A 20,569-nucleotide genomic window follows, 5' to 3' on the forward strand; every position below is an offset into this window, starting at 1 on the left:
CGGGCGGAGCCGGGCGGGGCGGAGGGAGCCGGGGATGGGCGGGGCCGGATGGGCGGGACCGGCGACTGGGTAGGGCGGGCCCGGGGATGGGCGGAGCCGGCGGCAGTGGGCAGCCGGGCGGGGCGAGGCCGGGGGTGGGCGGGGCGAGGCCGGGGGTGGGCGGGGCGAGGCCGGGGGTGGGCGGGGCGAGGCCGGGGTGGGCGGGGCGAGGCCGGGGCTGAGCGAGGGCCGGCGGCTGGGCAGGGCGGGCCCGGGCCGGGACCAGGACGGGGCGCAGGCGGGAACTAGGCAAGGCGGAAGTACTCGGCGGAACCCGGCGGCTGAGGGCGGAGCGGCCACCCCGCCGCAGAGGCCGAGCCCTCGCGTCCCCGCAGCCGGCTGGCGCCATGGAGACGGGGCTGCTGTGGTTCTGCAACTGGAGCACGCTGGGCGTGTGCGCCGCGCTCAAGCTGCCGCAGATCTCCGCCGTGCTGGCGGCGCGCAGCGCACGGGGCATCAGCCTCCCGAGTTTACTTCTGGAGCTGGCCGGGTAAAGCCGGGCGGCCGAGCTGCTGCCCTTCCTCCCTCGCCTCTCGGGCGGGAAGGTGCTGCGAGCCCGGGCGAGCTGCGGGGTCTGATAGGGAAGGGGCCGGGGGCGGATCCGCGAGCGCCTGTTTGGCAGCAGGGCGGCGAAGGGTTAACTCGGTTAGCGGCGAGAAGGCGCCTGGGGGCTGCGAGTGGCACTTCTCAGGACTGTGCGCAGGCCCGTTTTTCCAACGAGGGATCTGAGACGTAGGGAAACCATCACTGCCTGTCAGTGGCCACAGCAGCGGGTCACGAGCGTTTGCAATTGGAGAAACCCTCACACCTCTCACCCCCTCGGGCCTGAGGTGCTCACCTGTTTGAACTCTGGTCTCTACGGACCCCCTGGCTTTAAAAAGTTACACGTTTCTTTGGGTTCAGAGACTGCAGAGATCTTGGGAAGGCGAGGAGGGGGGCCTGAATGGGTTCTTGAAAGGTGGGCAGGGTCGGACGGTAGCGGGGAGCTGCCAGTGCTCGAGGGGTGCGTATGCTTGTCAGAAACCCGGAGTGGGTGGCCCAACTTTTGGTTGGAAAGACTCGAATTAGTTGGAAAACACAGTACATGAAATGCACCAGTCTGGCCATTGGCGCCAGTCCTGACCGAAGCGCTCACCGTCAGGGGCAGCCTGGTTGGCTTGACCCAGGGATCCTGGGAGAGAAAGAAGCCAAGAGCGGGGGAGAAAGAGGAGATCTGGGGTGTGGAAGGGGTGAGGGGCCCTGGGCTGAGTCCCGCAGGGCGGGTAGGAGGGTGAGGGGCCGCCCAGGCCCTGGAGCCGCGCACCTGGCCCTGCGGGGCCCGCCCTGGGTGCGTCCATCCGAAAGGCTTTGAGCTGAACCTTTCTGGAAGGTCTCGGCAGACAAGAGGGAACTAATCCTCACAGGTCTGTAAATGACCCTACGCTGGGGGGCCCCAGGAGCATGGCAGGGATGGGAGAGTCGGAAGTGGAAAGAGGGGCCTAGCCCCGGGATGGGGAAACAGCAGTTTATTTCAGGTTGGGGCAACCCTTAGGTTGGGAGGGACAGAGGGATTAGGAAAAGGAAACCGGCTGGAGGAGGCACACCGATTGCTGGGGGTGTATCCCCGAGGGTATGGAAATCCGGGGAGAGGAGCCTGGCCTCAGTGGGTTGATTGGTCCTTGAGCTGGGAAAGATGAGGCTGGCAGTGCAGCATCAGTAGAAGCAGGACAGATGCCTGTAGAGTCTGGGGACCCGCTGCAGCGCACCACCCCAGCTCCGCCCCTCCCCCCAATTCCTCTGCCTCCATTTGCACCATTTTTGCTCCATTACTTAAAAAAGGCAAACCCAGCGAGGGCAAAGGAGTGAGGGTTTGTCTTAAATCCATTGTCACTAACAGCTAACCTTAGTAAAAAAAAAAAAAAAAAAAAAAAAAAGCATTTCCCCTGACCCAGAAAGACTGAGGGTGGGTTGGCGGGTGGAAGGCTTTCAAAGCAATTGCCATCCCAGTGAGCCTCTCTCAGGGTCTTGCAGCTGCTCACGTGCAGGAAAAAGCAGGTGTGTGGTAGGCTGGCCCAACTGCCTCTCAGGCTGTGCCCCAGGGTGGACTAGGAGTGCCAAGATCAGGCACAGACTCCCGTAAATGGGTTAGGCAGTTAAGGCCCAGCTCCAATGTCAGCCTTTCCGGGAAGCCCCCACTGGAAGTGATCAGAGGCTCCTCCCACGGATTTTATCGGTACCTCAGGCAGCAATTTCTCAGAGCACTTTCTTTGTGTTAAACACCATGTATTATATGCATTATCTTTCTAATCCTCACAACACCCCAGGGAGGGGGAGTAACTTGCTCACAGGCAGTAGCAGGACAGAGGTCTCAGCAGGGTCCTTGTGTTCTCCACTCTGACTCCTCCTCCACCTCCCCACTTCCTGCAGTCACTGGGTCTTGCTGCCTGCCGGTCTCATCTACAATATTGTGGGTAGGGAAAAAGGACTAGCCAGCTCCCTGCCCCTCCATGGCTCCCTTCCCCAGCCTTCCCAGGTGGTGGGCAGCTGGGCCTAGGCGCTGTGGGGAAATGGTGGCCCAGGCATGGGCATAGCGCAGACCCGACTGTCCCTAGTGGGCCATGCCTGCAAAGAGGCCAGGCAGGGCAGCCAGAATTAGAGCAGAAGGAACCCTGAGGGTATTTACCACCAAACAACAACGACCTGTCCGAGGGCCCTGCCATTTCCTCAGAAGTAACCTAGGACACATGTAGTATATGACCTTTGCATCCTGATTTCAGCAAACTCTAAAAGCCCCGTTTTGAGAGATTTGGGTAAATTTGAGTATGGACTGTGTCTTAATGATCCCGGGGAAGATTTTTAACTTCGGTGTATCCGTGGCATTGGTAAGGAGATGCCCACATTTTATGGCTGCATCCTGGAGTCGGCAGGTGAAATGAGGTGTCCACGGTGTGCTTTCAAATATTTCAGCAAAGAAAAGGGAAGGGAATAGATGAGGAAAATATCACAAAATGCTAACTGTTAAAACTGCGGATGGGTTTTTTTTTTTAATGCTATTCTCTACTTTGTGCTTTGTTTGAAAGTTCTCACAATGATAAAAAGGCTCATTCCTACTCCTTCCTTCTGTCTTGCATCCATGGGGTGACGTATTCTGTCTTCAAAACCACTGGCCCCGGGGAAGAACAGACAGTTACCTAAGCGGATAAGTTCCCTGATAAAGGGGCCCCAGGAGGCCCTGATCTGAACTGAGGGAGGGGAGACCCCCCCAAGCTGAGTCCTTACTGACAAGCGGGAGGTGACTGTGTGGAGAAAGAGCTATTCCAGGCAGAAGGGCTTCCTGAGCAAAAACCTGGGAGCTGGGACTAGGAGCGGTGTGATTGGAAGACTGTGTACAAGCCAAAAAAAAAAAAAAAAAGAAGCTGAAGATGATAGTAACTAACACTTTCAAATCACCCACCACGTGCAGGCTCAACAGCCACATGAGGTAGGTGTCGTTGTTCTCCCCATTTTACAGATGGGGAAAGCAAAGCACTGAGCAGTTGGTGAAGTAACTGACGAGCAGGATTATGAACTCAGGCAGTCTAACTCCAGAGTCTGAGTTTTTAACCACTGCGCTACACTCAGGAGCTCCATACTCTAGGCCTGCCTTCATCACAGGGCCCCTCTCAGAGCAGCAACAAACACATGTCTCAGGAAGGTGACCTGGACAGGCTGTGTTGTAGAGGAAGTACTGGCCAGGAGGTGCCAGAAAGTGATGCTACATGGGAGGATGGGGGACAGGATGTGGTATCAGGAAACAGGTGCCCACTGTGTGGTTAGGCCCCCAGACAGGGCAGTGGTTGGTGCTCACTACCTGTTGCTACTATCATTTCCTACTCTAAACCCAACAGGCCTTTACCTGGACAGGTTCTTGTGTGGGGAAAAAAGTGAACTGTGGCTTGGGAGAGGTGTTGGGGCAGGAATTCTGTATGAGGTTTGCTGTCTCTTCCTGCAGCCCTGTCACCCTCCCACCCCCCGAGTTCTGCCCCTCACCTGAGCCTCAGGACCCCAGTGCACTTGTGGGGGGTAGGCTGAGTGGGTGAGGCCTTCTTCTCCCCTCTCCAGCTGCAGAAGAGCAGGCTGGCTTTTAGGCTACATTGGCCTCTGGGTAAGATTCCTTTGAAAAAGTCTTCAAGTTCTACACAGGCTTTGTTATGGGTTGTCTTTTGTACCCCCAAAACATATGTTGACACTCTAACCCCTTGCCTGGATATAGGGTCTTTGAAGATGTTATAAGTTAACATGAGGTCATAAAAAAATGAAAACCAAACCTGTTGCCATCGAGTCGATTCTTACTCATAGTGACCCTGTGAGGCAGAGATCTGCCCCATAGGGTTTCCAAGGAACAGCTGGTGGATTCAAACTGCAGACCTTTCGGTTAGCAGCCAAGCCCTTAACCACTGTGCCATCAGGGCTCCAACATGAGGACATACTGAGTCCTAATCCAGTGTGAGTAGTGACCTTATAAGAAGAGAAGAGACACAGAGGGAAGATGGCCAGATAATGGCAGAGCAGAGACTAGAGTGATGCATCTGCAAGCCAGGGATTGCCAGGAACCACCAGAAGCTGGGAAGGATCTTCTCTAGAGCCTGCAGATAGAGCATGGCCCTGCGGACATATTGACTTTGGACTTCTAGCCTCCAGAGCTGTGAGAGAATACATTTCCGTTGTTTTAAGCCACGGAATTTGTGGTTCTTTGTTACAGCAGCCTGGGCAACTAGTGCATGCAGGTCACTTAACTTCTCTGTGAGTGTGTGTGTGTGTGTGTGTGTGTGTGTGTGTGTTTTAAACCTCTGGCATGTATGCTGAACCAGAAAACTCAAATGACTCCTCAGAGCAGGCCTGGATATTATCGAGCTAGTAGGGCTGGGTGTCAGATGACTGTCTTCCTTTTATTATAATGAGCATTTTAATGTACAACTTTTTGATTAAAAGAAACAACAAAAAAGTAAAAACAAAGTTACTATCCCCATACGCCCCAGGAGCAAAGGATGGTTACCCTTAAAAGTCTGGGTCCCACCAAAAGCATAGCAGGTGGCACCAAAGGGCCCCCTTGGGAGTACACAGGCTCTGGAGGCGGTGATGGAAAGCGCCGAGGTTGGGTGTCAGGAGCTCCAGGCTCTGGTCTTTGGTTGTTCCTGAGCTCTTATATAACCTTGGCTTCTTTGGGCTCCAGTTTCCCCATGTGGCCTGTAAAATGTGAAGACCAGTATAAATAACTGAAGGTAATCACAGCTCTGACATTCCCAAGGTACTCATTCCTGTCCTGAAGGCCTCAGGCTATATCATGGGATGTATGCATAAAACAACAGAAATTTCTTCTTTCACAGTCCAGGAGGCCAGAATTTCGAATCAAGGTGTCAGCAAGGTTGGTTCCTTCTGGAGGTCTGAGGGAGAATCTATCCCATGCCTCTTCCTAGCTTCTGGTGGGTCCCGGCAATCCATGGTGGTCTTCTGCCTCTGTCTTCACGTACGTTATTCTCTTTTTGTAAGGACACTAGCCACTGGATTTAGGCTCCACCCTCATCCAGCAGGACCTCATCTAACTGCATTGTATCTCCAAAGATCCAATTTCCAAATAAGATCACACTTGGAGTTCTGGGGTGGGCGTGAATTCTGAGGGAACACTTCTGCTCAGTATAATACACATGGTGAAGGCTCCATAGCCTTTCTTCTCCTGTCTCTCAAAGTCCTCCCACGCATTCTTTCTGCTTACTCAGCAGAAGTGGGTGGGATGCACCACTCCCCTCCTCTGCCCCAGCCCCCAGGGCACTCGCTGGCAGATGAACAGAAAGGTGCTGCTCTGGAGGCAGGGCAGGAAGAGAGGCTTTCCAGTAGGGTAGGCGCTGGGCAGAAGCCCTTGCTTGTCCTCTGCAGCTGGGGAGATGGCCAGCCGCATAGCCCCCAGAGAGCTGGTCTCAGGGAAAGTGTTGGATATCTCTACGGCTGACCCCACCGTGGTGAGGATCCTTGGGAACGGGGCAGGCAGGTGAGGCCTGGAGAGGCCAAGGAACAGGGGTGAGCCCAGGCCTGGGGGCAGCTTGCACTGCTCAGTGACACTGGGAGCAGAGCCCCACACCATGCTCCCGCCTCCTGGCCTGTGACCCCATTCTTATGCTCCGCCCTAGCTAAGGCAAAAATTGTACACCTTTGACAGAAACATGATTCGACGAGGCACAATCTGACCCAACCTGCTGTTTGCTTTGTTAAGCCATGTTTTCCACTGCATGTTCCTCCTGAGAAAGCCACAGCTGGTTAAGCCCAAATTATGGACAAAAGGCTCAGAATTACCCCAGGGGAAGCAGGGTACCCACCCAGCATGGCTTGAAGTCCTAAAGCTGGGGGCTCCCTTTCCTTCCTGTCCCTTGTGGCCTAAACACATGGGTGAGGGACCGGCACAGCTGGCAGACAGAGACAGACACCGCAGAGCACAGCAGGGAGACGTAGGCACAGGTTCTGAGGGAGGTGACTGGGCTGGGATGGGATCTGGGAAGGCAGGAAGCACAGGCCTTTTGTCCTGAGACACGTGGGTCCTGGAGTCTCCAGGGCCCTCCTCCACCTCTTGCGCCTCGCTGTCTCACCAGAGTTATTCAGGGTGGTTCTCAGCCCCCCTGGGAACTCTCTCAACCTCTGTGGCTGCTCAGGGTGCCCAGGTGGTGTGTACATCTTTCTGAGAGGCAGCGGCCCAGGGCAGGACCCCAACTTTGGAGACAGATCGTGATCCAGAAGCCATGGTCACTTATAATCCTGGTCACACGATTTAACTTCTGTAGAAGTCATTTGTAAGTGATTATATTAAGACAGGTGATATTAGTTGCCATTAACTGGGCTCCAACTCATGGTGGCCTGATGTATAACAGAATGGAATATTGCCCAGTCTTGTGCCGGGCGCTCCATGATTGTTAGTATGTCTGAGCCCATCGTTCATCTCATGGAGACTTTCCCTTGTTTTCATTGGCCCTCTAGTTTACCAAACAGGATGTCCTTTCCTAGTGACTCGGTGATAATGTATATTATACTCCTCGCACAGTGCCCGGCAGGTGCTGAATGCTCAAAAGCTCACGGAGATTATTGAATTAATATTCTATCTTTTTTCATCTAAAACTTTCTCCTTAACACTTCCAGACTCCCACACCACCAGTTCTAGGATTTTGCAAATAGACCTGCATTGTTGGGTGCCTGGCTGGGCCTTAACTGCTGTGTGTGTATCGGGTCGGTCAGTATGTGTTAACGTGTGCCTTCCTCTTCCCCAGGTTCCTGGTGTTCCTCAGGTACCAGCAGTACTATGGTTACCCACTGCTGACTTACGTGGAGTTCCCCATTCTCATAGCACAAGGTAATCGCCCCTTCAGGCCCGCTACACCTGCGCCCGTGTCTCTCCTTCTTCCACCTTACACGGAGACTTTCTCTTGCAGATATCATCCTCCTACTCTGTGTCTTCCATTTTAGTGGGAACGTGAAGCAGGCTGCCCCGTACATGGCTGTGTATCCTTTGAGGATCTGAGAATCAGAAATGTGATTAGGGTGTGTTATTTTAACAGTGGCATTACCAAGCAAGGGCCTTTAGATGTGTATTTTTTGGTTAAGCTGAAAAAGAAGCCCAAATGCAAGATGCCCACGTAAGCAAACATGCCCATCCAGACCACAGATGCTCTTAGTGCAATTCGTATTTGGCATCTCCCCCTCAGGAACCACGTTGCTCCTCTCCTTGGAAGGTGCTAGACTAGGGTGGGAATTGGAAAGGCTGGAAGCACTACTGGCCTTTCCTCCTGAGGTGGGTGGGGTCCCGGAGTCTTCAGGCTTCTCTCACCAGAGCTGGAATTTGCTAACAGGGGAGGTGAATGTAGACTAGTGTCTCACTGCTCAACATGCTCAACTATAGAAACACCCTCTGCTAAAAGCAACAATGTCCAACTTTGTTTATTTGTGACATTTTTTGCCTTCCCCCAAAAACATTTGAAGTAATAATAATGGCAATATCTTATGACTGGCTATTGAACACAATGCTGCTGACTCACCTGGTAAACTAGCTGGCTTTCTACTGGTTAGTTGGTCTGGAAATCATGCTCCTAGTCAAGGTATGAGTTCAGAGGTTCAAAATTCCAAAATGAAAATCAAACATGGTTCCTCCTGTCTCCCCGCATTGCCCACCCCAGCTGTATCATTTTTACAGTGGAGTTAGCAGAGGAGAGGAGAAATCAGTAACAATTCCACTTTAACCAATTTTTTAGAACGTTCCTACTCCATAACGTTGGCCCTCTTTTTGAAGTGCTTAACTTTTGACATTAAATTAGAAATATCTGCTTGGTTAGGAATTAGGTGGGCAGTTAAAGCAGTTTGGAATACTCCCAACACTAGGGAACAATCCCGGAACACAGGTTTATTGGTATTTTTTTTCAATAATTTGCTTCTGTTCTTTTGAACTCTAAGCCCATGTTCACTTGAAACCAACGTTTTTGTCTTTTCTCGATAAGACATGTTCTAGCAGAATCTTTCCCAGTTGCACATTTGGTTTATGTCTCTGTGGTCATGGTTTGTTTCCATGAGATGGGAAGACTTTGAGCTTGGAGTTGGGAGGATGGTGGGGCTGCCAGCAGCTGGACTGTTCTCTCTCTTAAGACTTGATAAGATTTTTGTCTTCTTGGTTCATCCTCACGCTGCAGAAGTGGATCATAGATCTGGCCATGGTGAGTATTTCCCCTTGGAAAGAAAAGTGTATGAAATAGCCTGTCCTCTCCCTCCTCTCTATTCCACCTGCCCTGGAAAGAACTTTGTAGATCAGATGTTTAACTGCAAATTCTCTGGTGCTGTTAAGGATGACGGGGGTGAAATCTCAATGCTATCCAAATATTAGAAGACATTTAAAAACAAACCGATCGCCATCAAGTCAATTCTGACTCATGGCGACCTCGTGTGTGTCACAGTAGAACTATGCTCCATAGGGTTTTCAGTGGCTGATTTTTCAGAAGCAGAGGACCAGACATTTTTTCCCAGGGGCCACTGGGTGGACTCGAACTTCCAACCTTTTTGTTAGTAGCCAAGTGCCAAACTGTGCCACTCAGGGACTCCTGTTAGAAGGCATTATTCTCGTTTAAATGGTGGCAACATTTTTTTACTTCTTTCTTTTGGAGTTATAGAGAACCAGATTGGGAGGTGGTTCACAGTTGTGGAATGAATAACTGAGCATAAGTTAAACAGCTTCTTGTTAGGCTAACAATTACCTATTGGCTACTTATTATTTTTAGACTTTGCCCCCAAAACACTTCCCCCCCTTGGAATTACTTGCCAAGGGCCAAAAATTTCCATGGTGTGAGAAATGGATTCTGATACTTGGTCAGGAAGCATTTGACCATGGTGCTCCTTCTCCAAGGTAACTAAAGTGAATACTTCTACTCAGCAGGAAAGAGGAGGAGAATTAGCTGGTGGAGAGAAGTCACTGCCTGCCACACCCAAACTCAGAACATCGTGGCTGTGACCCTTTTTTGGCAACTGGACTGGATTCTCTGAGTTGCATTTCAGGCATCTGAATATGGTGTGGTCCTGGCTGTGTGGGGGGTGATTGAGGGTGTCCTGCAGCAGCAGTGAGCTGTCACCCCAAGGAACTCTTCCGGGGACACTATGGTAGAGGCTTGTCAGGCCTCAGGCCCAAAGGTCAACAGCTTCCATCTGCTTGTATTTCTTCTATGCCCTTACCAGTGGCTTGTTCTAACCATATACTGATGCTGCAATTTCTCGTATTATTGAATTTCCATGAATTTCTTCATCAGGCAGGGGCTGAAGCCCAGGGTCTGTGCTGTCCCTGTCCTCTGCATTCCCTTACACATTCACTCAACAGGTACTCATCGTGGGCCTGCGCCGTGGTGGATGCTGTGTCAGGCATTCATCTCCAGTTGAACATGTACAATAAGACTGTCCGGATCTCGGTTATGGCCCAAACGAAACCTCCTTCATGAGTTTAATGATGGCCTTTTCTTCGGAAAGACAAATCTGGTAGAAGGTCTAGCAGACAAGGGTCTGTCCGTCTGCCATCTTGAAGTCTGTGTGTATAGATTTCCTGGCCCTCCTCTTCATCCCATGCCCCCTTGTCCCTGCATCTGACCCAGCTGCCTCTGACTGACCACCAGATCATGCTGACCTTGCGTCCTAACTAGTTCTCAGACACATTGCTTCCTCCCCACTCCTTCTACCTCTGCCTAGCTCAGGTCACCCAAATGGCACAAGGACTTCTGTCCTCACAGCTCTCTCTGCCCAGCTCCCAGTGTGGCCTGTCCTTGGATCTGACCACAGGCCTGGCTGTGGGCCCTTGCTCATCTCCTCCACCTGGGAGCACCTCCTGGAAAGGCCTTCTGCCTTTCCCTTCTCCACAATTCTCCCATGTCCAAGTAACCTCTTCTTTTCCCCCATGTTATCCTGAATTTGCCTTCATCGTGGCATCTGCCAAATGGCAGTATTACTAAGGATTTACTCATTCAACAAATATTTATTCAGTGCTATCTTAGTTTCTATACTGCTGTAACACAAATACCACAAGTCGGTGGCTTTAAAGAACATTTATTTTCTCACAGTTCTGGAGGCAGAAAAATCCAAATCAGAGTCAGAACGATGGCGACTGCTTCCCAAGCATTCCTTGATTCCTTGGCTATCCTTACTTGGCATCTGTGTCTAATCTGCTCTTTTTGTAACTCAGAAGTGGTTAGATTCAGGACTCACCCTACACTGATATTGCCTCAACATAACAAAGAAAACCCTATTCCAGACTGGATTCCAGCCACAGGTATAGGGGTTAGGATTCCAACACATATTTGGGGGGGGACGACACACAATTCCGTCTGTAACTAGTGCCCACCGTGTGCCAGCACTGTTCCAGGTGCTGAGGACCCAGCCAGAAACAAAACAATCCTCCCCTCATGGAGTTTCCATTCTGTTGGGGAGACAGAAAAAAACAAACTGCTCTTGTCAAGGATGCCACCGACTTTCATTCCTGTTGCTAAATCCAGCAGTCCCTTCTCATTCCTCATCTTACTTACCCTCTTGGTAGCATTTGACACCATAGATAGAGCCTTCCTCCTTGAAACACTTTCTTCACTTGCCTTCCAGCACACCTCATTCCCCTGTTGTCCCTTCCACCTGATCCTTCCTGGTCATCTTTGCTCGTTCCTCCTCAGCTCCCTGACTTCTTCAACATTAGAGGGACCCAGGGCTCAGGCACACACCGACCCCACAGCTACACTGCTACGACTAGTCAGCATCTCAAACGTATATGCCCCAAACTCCTGTCCTGCTCCTCTCTCCCAGCAAGCCTGCTCCTCCTGCAAGTTTTATCTGATTCCATGACAGGCAACTCTACTCTTCCAGTGGCTAAGACCAAAGACATTGGAGTTTGGAATCACCCTTGACTTCTTTCTCTCACCTCCCACAGTCAGTCCCTCAGCAAGTTCTGTCAGGATGTATGCAGATTCTGAGCGCTTCTCACCTCTTCTGTTTCTGCCACTGTGGTACAAACCTGGATTTTTTCAGTAGCTTCCTAATGGGTCTCCCAGCATTCACCATGGCCTCCCTTCAGTCTGTACACGATCCAGCAGCTGGAGTAGGAAGTGTTACATGGCGGGGCTGGGCCCAGCTCAGGGTGGGGGGTACATACAGTGTTGCAGCTAATTTGTGAAGATCTTGAGGGAGCGGAGAACCTGAGGGCCCCATCGTGTGGATTCATGTAGAACAGCCAAAAATTCCTGGAGCCGAGCTGCCACAACTTGCTGTTTTATGAGTTTGCCATTCAGAGAAGCATGGTTTTCCCCCGGTTTTAAAGCACAACAATTATTTCTCTTCATCCATCCATCAATATATTTTATTCGAGGGTGGGGATAGGTAATTTTTGTGGCCATAGCAGTAATTCTTTCTTTATCTCAACTTCAAATTAGCTGCAGCCCATTACTTAGCCACTAAATGTGAAGATTTATAATCCCAGTCTCTTCATGAAACTATTTGCAACTGCCTTGTGGTTGCCTCTCCACTCTCATCTTCTGCTTCTCTAAAGAGGGGGGAAAAAAAAGAGTCCCCGATGTAGCTCTGGCCTCTGCTCTACCAACAAAGCACTCACCACACTGTTTAGCAGTGAGCTGCTTTCAGCATATGCATTAGACCCTGAGCTTGGAGTGCAGGATGGTTCTTTCTTTCACACCATTGCATTCCTCGCATTTTGCACAATGCCTGACATGTTGCATTAACTATTTGGGAACGTATAAAAAGATGAGTGTTACATGCTACTGTTACCCAGCATATTTCACTGCATGTGTCCTGCTGTGTTCTCTGAATGGCCCAGAGCAAGTGATCAGCACTTCCTGGGGAAAGGGAGAGCCTGCCACCCCATTGCTAGCCCATCTGCCTCTTCGCTATCTAGCCCCTACAGGGTTTGCATATTTAAATTATGAAATGGTAGGATATTAAAACAGCTTTCCCCCCCCCCAGAACGGGGAAAATTTTCTCTTTTTGTGTAAATACCTCATGGGCTCTAATTTGTTACTTGCATTTAGGGTAAGGGCTTTTCATGGATACAAAGTAAATTACATTGTCTCTCCCTTTCTATTTACAGTAGCAATATTATTTCCTTTTCAGGAAGATTGGATTCCATAAAAAAAAAAAAAAAAAAACAGTGCCATCGAGTCGATTCCGACTCATAGCGACCCTGTAGGACAGAGTAGAACTGCCCCATAGAGTTTCCAGGAGATTCCATATAGATACTTTTATTACCCTTCAAACTAAAGTAGTAACCCGCTAGAATTACTTCCTAGGCGCATAAGATAGTGCTTTAGAACATGGATTCTGACCGGAGACTGTCAGGGCCTATTACCTACCTACTAGCTGTATGATCTTGAGAAGGTTATGTAAGCTCTCTGTGCCTTAGTTTCCTCATCCATAAAATGAGGGTTGATTACCTAATAGAATTATTTGAGAATTAAATGATTTGTAAAAAAGTTAGAACTGTTTCTGGTCAATAGTAAGGCCTATGAAAAAAGACAGAATTGATGCATTTGAATTGTAGTGTTGGCAAAGAATATTGAATATGTCATGGACTGTCAGAAGAGCAAACAAATGGGTCTTAGGAGAAATACAACAGAATGCTCCTTAGAAGTGGGGATGGCCGGACTTTGTCTTGCTTACTTTGGTTATGTCATCAGGAAAGACCAACTACTAGAAAAGGACTTCATGTTTGGTAAAGTAGAGGGTCAGCAAAAATGAGGAAAATCTGCAAGGAGGTGGATTGACACAATACCCTCAACAGTGAGCTCCAGTGTATCAAAGATCAGGGAGATGTGCAGGACCTTGTGGAAGTTTCATTCTTTTATACATAAGGCCGCCTTGAGTAAGAGCTGACTCGAGGGCAATTAACAACAACATATATATATTTGTTAAATAAAAACTTTTCTCCCCTGGACATTTTGAGCATGCTAACTTTTGAGATCCTCTGGGTCTTGGTTTCCGTGGCCAGTGTGTTGTGTTACTGAGTTTATCATCCTTTATTGCCATTATCTGCTCATCATCCCCTTTCTCTAAATACTTTGAGAGAGGGACAGTGTTTGCTTTCAGCATGCCCCAATGCCTGGAACACAATGCTTAGAGCACAGAGGTTCACTTTTATCATTAAAATGCTTCAGTAAACTTCCTGGTTGAATGACCCAGAATTTGGAATTAGTGGATTATAAATAAATGTCACACTGTTGCATTATTTTCTCACCAAACAGGTTTCCACCAGGTACAAAACTGGTTATTACTTCACCTGAAAATTTGGCTTCAAAAATGCTTTCTGTACCTGATGTTCTTTTCTTTCTTTTTTTTTTTTTAAACAAATAGACTCCTGACTTCTCACTTTTTATCTGCAAACAGAATTTATGTACCTTCACCAGTGTGGCCAGTAAGTTTGCCCAACTCCAGTATCTGTGGAAGACAAGAGACTCGGGAGCCGTGAGTGCTCTGACGTGGGGCCTCTCCTCTTACACCTGTGCAAGTAAGAGAAAGACTCAAATGCTGGGGAGTCCTTTGTCAGCATCAGCTGTCTGCCTGGAAGAGGTGTTAACTTGGGGTCCAAGGGTCATGATCCCTTGGGCTTTTCTAATAGCTTTTGAGATTCAGGGAGCCCTGCTGGTACAGTGGCTAAGAGCTTGGCTGCTAACCAAAAGGTCGGCAGTTCGAATCCACCAGCCGCTCCTTGGAAACCCTACGGGGCAGTTCTACTCTGTCCTATAGGGTCGCTATGAGTTGGAATCGACTCGAGGGCACCTAACAACAAGTTAGATCCTTCGGAAAGTCATACCCCTTTCCAGGCCTCAGTTTCCTTATCTATGAAAATAAAAGGGTAGAATTCAGTGATTTAAAAACATTGTTTTTAACTAGTAGAGCCTTTTTAAAAATGAAATCTTACCTAGAAGCTGAATGCGTAAATGAGATTTTTTAAAAAGCTGCTTTCTGAGGGGTGGGGAGGGAGCTGTGGGTTGGCACATACAGGTCGTGGAAGGGAGCTCAGCCTAACCCTGCCTTCCCTGGGTAGTACTGAAGCACCTTCTAGGCACAGATTCTGCTCTTAGGAGCAGTTTCAAAACCACTGGACTAGGATACATGGCTGGATTTTAGATGTTTTCTGAAATATAGTGCTGCTGAGTTTTCTGTACTACTAAAACCTTTCAAGAACAGTTAACATATATAGTGATATATCCCTGTATTTAAAAGGGAAGGACATTAGCTAAGCACCAAAATGCCTGAGAAGCCAGTTGGTATTTACTGATGAAAACTTTTCTCTTACAGCAAGAGTAGTAACAACTTTAATTACTACCGGTGATGCTACAAGTAAGCAAAATACATATTTTTGTCCCTACTTCCTTTTTGAGTTTTATGCCCTTTGTGACTGTTTCATTTGTAAATTGTCTTAGGGTTTAATAGATCACCTTGGCTCTAATGGATTATAAATTTAGAGGATCAAACAAACCAAAACAACCAAACCCATTGCCATTGAGTCGATTCCAACTCATGGCAACCGTGTAGGACAGAGGAGAACTGCCCCATAGGGTTTCCAAGGAGCACCCAGTGGATTCGAACTGTCAACTTTTTGGTTAGCTGCTGTAGCTAGTGTATTCCTTAGTCTCCATCAGTCACCATTCATAGTATTAAGTGCCTGGTCATCAGCTCTACGAAACCCTACGAGGCAGTTCTACTCTGTCCTGTAGGGTCACTTATAGTCCACAACTACTTCTTGTAGTACCTGGAATAGAATATGAGCAAGAGGGTAGATGCCTGTCTTTATGGAGCTTCCATTCCATCAGTGGAAATGGACGGTGAAGTAATCAATTAACTGTTGAAGTATACAGGCGGTCCCCAGGTTACGAACGAGATCTTTTCCTAAGTGTCTTTTTGTTGAATTTGTAGGTAAGTTGGAATAGGTGCATACAGTTCTTATTTAGCCTTGCTTTAGTGATTTAGGAAACCCTGGTGGTATGGTGGTTAAGTGTTACGCTGTTAACCAAGAGGTGGGCAGTTCAAATCCGCCAGGTGCTCCTTGGAAACTCTACGGGGCAGTTTTACGCTGTCCTATAGGGTTGCTATGAGTCGGAATTGACTCCACGGTAGTGGGTTTGGTTTGGTTTTTAGTGATTTAATGATTTAAAAGCCGCATGTGCGGCAAGTGAAAGTGAGATTGCGATGAAGAATCGTGATTGGTTCAGATTCAAAGTGAGGGCGCATTTACGTAACATTAAAGGTCAAATACTAGTTGTCCCTAAGTCAGACAGAACCCAGGGACTCACTGTATTGTGAAATGAGTTTTCCAAGAGTAGTACAAGATTAGCACCTAAGAGGGGAACCTGATCTAATTTGAGGGAGCTGGGCAGGTTAATTTGAAGAGTGAGATCTTAAAGATGAGTAGACGTTTAATCAGAGAAAAGGGTGAAGAGACTGCTGACATGCCCTGAGGAGAGGCTACATGCCTCAGGACCCTGAGAGCACCAGCAGAGCTGGAGTGCAGAGCACACGGGAACTAACGGGGAATGCGTGATGGGAGAGCAGGAGGCCAGGCTGGCAGTGGCCAAACCGTCCAGAGTCTAGAATTGCCCACAAGCAGTGGGAAGCCTCTGAAGGCTTTTTAAAGCACACGAATGACAAAGCATTTTTCATTCTCTTGTTCTGTTGTTTTCAAAGGGGTGCTGTGATGGAGAAAATACTTTGGACTATTTAGTGTCTATGAGGAGCCCTGGTAGCGCAGTGGTTAAGAGCGCGGCTGCTAACCAAAAGGTCAGCAGTTCAAATCCACTAGCTGCTCCTTGGAAACCCCATGGTACAGTTCTGCTCTGTCCTGTATGGTCACTATGAGTCGGAATCGACTTGACGGCAATGGGTGTGGGTTTTGGTTTATGTGCCAGGGACTTATTTCTAACCTTCATAGACTAGGTGACACCATCTGATCATTTTCCAAAAAGATTTATATGTTTGATTTGGGAGTTGAGAACTCAGCCTAAGTCAGGCCAAGTGGCCAAAGGTAACTGTCATAAGGTCATTTTCCCAGAACTATTTGGAGCCAAAGTTTAAAGTTATCACAATCCATACTTAAGTTTTATTTTGGGGGGTGAAGATCGTAGGCTTCTTTTTAAGAGCGGGAGGTAATTTTGTTCTATAACGTGAAAACAAGGAGCCCTGGTGGCACAGTGGTTAAAGTGATGGACTGCTAACCAAAAAGGTCGCTGGTTCAGTAACACCAGTGGGCTCCACGGGAGGAAGACGTGGCAGTCTGCTTCCATACAGATTTACAGCCTTGGAAACCCTATAGGGTTTCTATGAATTAGAATCCACTCAACGGCAGTGATAATCTGAAAACTGCATTTTTTAAAATATTTTTTCTTTCTTTTTGGCTGATTTCAGTTCTTACACGTTTTGTGACCATGCTGGCTTTCAATATATGGATAACAGCTACCATACGGAAGTACCAGAAGACTGCTGTAAAGGCTGAGTGATGGATACATATTCCCACACGTGAAGTGGACTTCAAATAGCTGAACCAGAGGAAAAACAGCTCATTGCTAAAGTCTTTATTAAGCAACTATTTCAGAAACTTTGAAGCTGAAGGTATTTTAGACTTGAAAGAGCCACTTAAACACTGGTTTAAAAAAAATGTCGATTCTCCCTCCCCTCCCACCAAGTCATTAAGCTGTGGTAGGACTCAGAAATCTGCAGTTTTGAGAAGGTTGGTGACTGACTGAAATAGTCCAAGAAGCCCATTTTGAGACCACTTTGACTCTCACCCTGAAGACATGATTAAGTTCTCTCCAAAGAGCTAACTACATCTATTTCTCAGCTCTCGAAATCTTTTCAGAATAATTCCTCTCTACAACACAACTGAGTATGAACGGAGGCGGATTATGTTTGGATTCAGAAGTAGAACTGTAAATTACTAAGGTTCACTTTCTAGGACTAAAGTTTAATTTAATTGTAGCAGATGTAACAGGATGGTCTTACCATGTCATCATATAGCGTATCTCCTTAGGCTATGGCAAGGATATCAAGGGAAGCATAAATGTAATTTGACTTGAGTTTGCACACCAAAGTAGCCTTTAACGTCACACTGTGCCTTTCAGGAATTACCTCAAAAAGGCAGTATTAACTGCAATCTATAGTTATGAGGCAATTCCAACAAATATTCTGATTCAAGCACAGTGCTGCCATTTTTTAAAGAGCCACCTATACACAATTATCATTATTGGAATTTGGTACAAAATACAGCCGACCTGGATCAGGTTTTGTCTTTGAAAATATATGCAGTAAAGGGTAGTGACTTTTGTACACCACACACCACATTTTCCTCTAAAATTCTATAAACCTTAACATTTAAAAACATCTTCCCCCTTGTAACTGAATGTCATTATTCTTTTATATGCAGTGTCCTATGTAAAATAAACTTTCTTATCTTGAACTCTGCAGAGTCTTCACTGTCAATCATTATTGTGATTTAAGTATAAAGTACTGATTTTGAATTTAAACTGTGGTTAATCCTGTTAGAACTACTGCTTGGGACCAATAAACAAACAAAAAAAACCCCAAATCTGTTGCCGTCAAGTCAATTCTGACTCATAGCAACCAAGAGGAAGAGAAATATGGTATCTAAGAATAAATAATAAATTATTGATCCCAAAAAACAAGTTAATCTTTTCTCTTGCAGTTAGTCTGTCCATAAGTATAAATACAAATTATATGACTTAGTTTCTATTCCAACAAATATTTTTATATATACTTTTTTTTTTTATTAACTTTTATTAAGCTTCAAGTGAACATTTACAAATCTATATATACTTTTTGTTGTTAGTACTTTATCATTGCTTAAAGCAACTTCTTTAAGGATATACTATTTTAGGTGAAGAGTTCTCCATTTTTCCTTTTGGGAGGGAAGGGAACAAATATTTGAATTATTCCAGGTATTTTATACATATTATCATATTTAATCTTGCAATGATCCTATAAGGTAAACATGATCTCCATTTTATAGATAAAAACAGAGTTTCAGAGTGAATAGCTTGCCTGTGATGACAGCTAATCAGTGACCTAAGGAAAAAACCCTATCAGGGAAAGCGCTCTTTCTAGGAAACCACCTGTCAGCACACTATTCCTGACAAAACAAACATTGTAACTCCTTCCCTATCCTCAGCAACTGAAATGAGCTTGTTAGATTTGTAGGCCCCTTAAAATACCAAAATCAAATCAAACCCAAGACAGGTTCCTGGTTGAAACTGTTTTGTGTTTCTCCATTAACTAAATGACAAGGTAGAAAAACTACAAGTCTATATAATCTTAATTATAAGACTTGCTGGAGTCCTGGGTGGTGCAACGGTTAACCCTCTCAGCTGCTAACCAAAAGGCTCGAGGTTCCAATCGAGCCAGATGCAGCTCAGAAGGGCCTGGTGATCTAACTCAGCCATTGAAAACCCTACACAGCACAGTTCTCTGACAACATGGGGTCATACGATGAGTTGGAATTGACTTGATGACAACTGGTTGGTTGGTTACAGGACTTGTTTGCTATACTATACCCATCTTTTACGGAAGGCATACTTTTATGGTAAACTTTTAGAAAACTGCAGCATTCCAGGACTATTTCTCAGGAAAATTATGAAAATGCTTACATCTTAATTTCTTTTATTTAATTTTTTTTATAAAAAGCAGGCATAAAATACAATTACATTACTATAAAGATGCAATAAAATTAAAAAAAGAAAAATCAAGGTGTTCAATTTTTGTCCAAAGGGATCAAATATTTATGATTATCTAAACCATGCAGTTCATAACTTATTACAATTCCAAACAAAATTCCTCATTATGGGGAAGGGAATCAATCAAAGGAGAGGCCCCAAGCATAGTATTTAGCACTGTTAGACAGTGCTTATCTTCAAAGTGCTTTACAAATCAACTACGGTATCTTCACAACATCGGGAAATTGAAGCCTGATTCCAGGGAGGGAGAGGCGAGTCAGTAGCAGTGTCAGAACAGGCTGAGAAATTCAGAAGTGACTTGCTTTAAATGGATTTTAAGCATGTTATTTAAATCATGTTTCAGTACGGTAATGTAGTATCTGAGTTTCTCTATTTTACCACCAGAATCCTGTAAGAAGGAATTAGCAGCAGCAGAACTTCTTAAATTGTGGTTTGGCAAAACCTAGAGAATGTTTTGTCTAGAATCTAGGCAAAGTAGATCCTTCAGAGCCAGATTTATATAACTCTAGCACAGGCTAGTTTTAAAAACACTAACCTTTTAGATTTATTGGTATATGTATCCTCTAGTTAACTAGCACATTTTAAGCTTTCAGATAGGTTAAAAAAAAAAAAAAAAAATCTTGCTTCTAGATAGCATTTTTTTTTTAATTAATACTTTAAAAAATATTCACTATACATTAATTTTTAACAGTAATACCGGCACCAGTTTTCCTTCCACTTGTCTCACTAGCCCTACAAAACGAAAGTAAAAAATCCAACTAAGAAAATCCCAGCATTCACTATTTCTTAGTTCCCCATAGGAGGTATTTATGGCTCTAGGAGAAATCAGGTGGAAGGGTATAAGCAGTTGTTGCTCTTATAAAGATTTATCTTGGAAGCTTCAGGGTCTCAAAAAAAAAGAGAAACTGGCACAAAATCAGGTTGTTCAGCCAAGTCAGTATCGTATTTAATGAGTGTCAAGAGGAGGACGTTTGGACAGATGCATGCACTCATGCACGTGAAATGTACACGAAAGCAGCAATGGGGTAAAAAGCAAATTCTTACCCAATGTCCCAAGTTTTTATTAAGCGCATTTCCATTAGTTGGACAAACAACCTTATAAACCTTTATGTCAAGCCATATAATGTGAAGAATCTCCATGGGAGAGATTTTTTTCCAACCCTCAGAAAATCTTTTTTCCCCCCTCAAAAAAACTTCACATTACTTTTCCTTGTATAGGTGCATCACATGATTCTCCATATTCTCTAATATATACAGCATTCAGAATTTAAACTTTT

General features: G+C 46.5%; 1 protein-coding gene across 2 annotated transcripts; it reads left to right on the forward strand.

Annotated features, from left to right (window-relative positions):
- Positions 1–344: 344 nt before the first annotated feature.
- SLC66A3 (solute carrier family 66 member 3) lies at positions 345–18,001 on the forward strand. Of its 2 annotated transcripts, XM_003411889.4 has the most exons (7): positions 348–529; positions 7,308–7,390; positions 7,470–7,539; positions 8,684–8,741; positions 13,936–14,056; positions 14,851–14,892; positions 16,954–18,001. In XM_003411889.4, exons 1-7 carry the CDS (start codon positions 387–389, stop codon positions 17,043–17,045), a joined length of 609 nt encoding a protein of 202 aa, XP_003411937.1. In that variant the 5' UTR covers positions 348–386; the 3' UTR covers positions 17,046–18,001. The 2 variants fall into 2 exon arrangements, with proteins under 2 accessions (XP_010590219.1, XP_003411937.1); XM_010591917.3 differs by lacking the exon at positions 14,851–14,892 and having other exon boundaries at positions 345–529.
- The last annotated feature ends 2,568 nt before the right edge of the window (positions 18,002–20,569 follow it).

The sequence above is a fragment of the Loxodonta africana genome, chromosome 12 (assembly GCF_030014295.1).
Source record: "Loxodonta africana isolate mLoxAfr1 chromosome 12, mLoxAfr1.hap2, whole genome shotgun sequence".
Taxonomy (NCBI): Eukaryota; Metazoa; Chordata; class Mammalia; order Proboscidea; family Elephantidae; genus Loxodonta; species Loxodonta africana.